This window comes from Homarus americanus, unplaced genomic scaffold (genome assembly GCF_018991925.1).
Source record: "Homarus americanus isolate GMGI-L3 unplaced genomic scaffold, GMGI_Hamer_2.0 scaffold59544, whole genome shotgun sequence".
Taxonomy (NCBI): Eukaryota; Metazoa; Arthropoda; class Malacostraca; order Decapoda; family Nephropidae; genus Homarus; species Homarus americanus.
Window position 1 is genome coordinate 6,158 of NW_024711120.1, and position 1,632 is coordinate 7,789.

Here is a 1,632-nt window from a genome sequence, read left to right on the forward strand (position 1 = left end):
GGCCTTGAATCACAAGATTCACCTCATTCATATGGCCAAAAATATCGCCAAGTAGGCCAAGCCACGAATGAACTCCTCACTGCCAAACTGTTCTGAGAGTGGACTTTCTTTTTCTCTCAAAAAAAAGTGAAACTTCTGCTCGAAGTTCAATCAAGCGCCTCAGGATTTGTCCTCTGGAAAGCCAGCGAACTTCTGTGTGGTAGAGAAGAACTTCATATTCTGCTCCCATTTCTTGACAAAACCTCTTGAAAACGTGATGGTTCACAGCCCTGGCTCTGATGAAGTTGACGACTTTCACGTCAGTAGACAAGACTTATTTCAGAATTGCTGGCAGAGTCTTTGACGCCAATGCATGCCGATGTAGAAAACAATGGGTCACGGTGACCTGAGGAGCTTCTTTCTTCACCAAAGCAACAAAACCAGATGTGTTGTCAAGCGTCGCAGGTGCTCCGTCTGTGCACAGAGTACCAAGATTTTTCTTCCAGTCGAAGTTTTGCTTGGCAAAGAAACTATTCACCATTTCTAAGATGTCGATGGCCTTTGTAGTTTCCAAAAGGGGCTCACAAAATAGGAATTCTTCTTTGATGGCATGAGCATGCAAATAGCGGACGAAAACCAGGAGCTGGGTGCACTGAGAGACGTCAGTAGTTTCATTCAGTTGCATGCTGAACGGAAAAAATATAGTGAATATAAATGTTAAATTTTTATCTGACCTTCACGGACCCCCCTGAAGCCCATTCATGGACCCCTTGGGGGTTAAGAACCCCTGTCTTAGAGCCTTGTTGTTTACTATATAAAGGTCTGATGGATACCTATAGGATTATTACCACCAACAGGTAACTAAACCTCACGATAGCGGCGCCACAGAACCGCTGATACAACAGACAGCGACAGATAACGAGACAATGATGAGAGTCAACCTTATCTCAGGTGAGGGAGGAGGGAGGGAGGAGGAGGAGGAGGAAGGAGGGAGGAGGGAGGAGGAGGAGGGGAGGGAGGGAGGGAGGAGGGAGTATTGTGGTCACCATATCAAAACAGCTGAATGTGACGTCATCATCATGATGGACACATGCCACCTTACCTTACTGTGTTTAGTGGCAGGTAGACGACACACAGGTGACACACGAGTGACACACACAAGTGACACACAAATGACACCCACAGGTGACACAGAAGAGTTAACGATAAACAGGATGATGTTCACCACTGTAGTGAACGGGACGAGTGAACGTAATGAACAACACTGTAGTAAAGTGGTGAAGACTGACAAAAGGAATAATTAAGTTTAATGAACGGCAGACAGTGAAACGGTAACCAGTGAACGGCAGACAGTGAAACGGTAACCAGTGAACGGCAGACAGTAAAACGGTAAGCAGTGAACGGCAGACAGTGAAACGGTAACCAGTGAACGGCAGACAGTGAAACGGTAAGCAGTGAACGGCAGACAGTGAAACGGTAAGCAGTGAACGGCAGACAGTGAAACGGTAAGCAGTGAACGGCACTGTACACTAAGGAGCACTACAACAGGGTGAGGCACTGTTGTGTGTATAATATGTGTACTTGGTGTGTGTGTGTGTGAGTGTATGATACAGTATACCACTTAACTACTGGGTGTGTACTTCCTGTGTAGTG

General features: G+C 46.2%; 1 protein-coding gene across 1 annotated transcript; it reads right to left on the reverse strand.

The window, feature by feature from the left end:
- Positions 1-313: 313 nt before the first annotated feature.
- On the reverse strand, positions 314-664 carry LOC121860116 (protein ZBED8-like). Its single transcript, XM_042357187.1, has one exon. The coding sequence runs from the start codon at positions 662-664 to the stop codon at positions 314-316; it is 351 nt and encodes a 116-aa protein (XP_042213121.1).
- Positions 665-1,632: the final 968 nt, after the last annotated feature.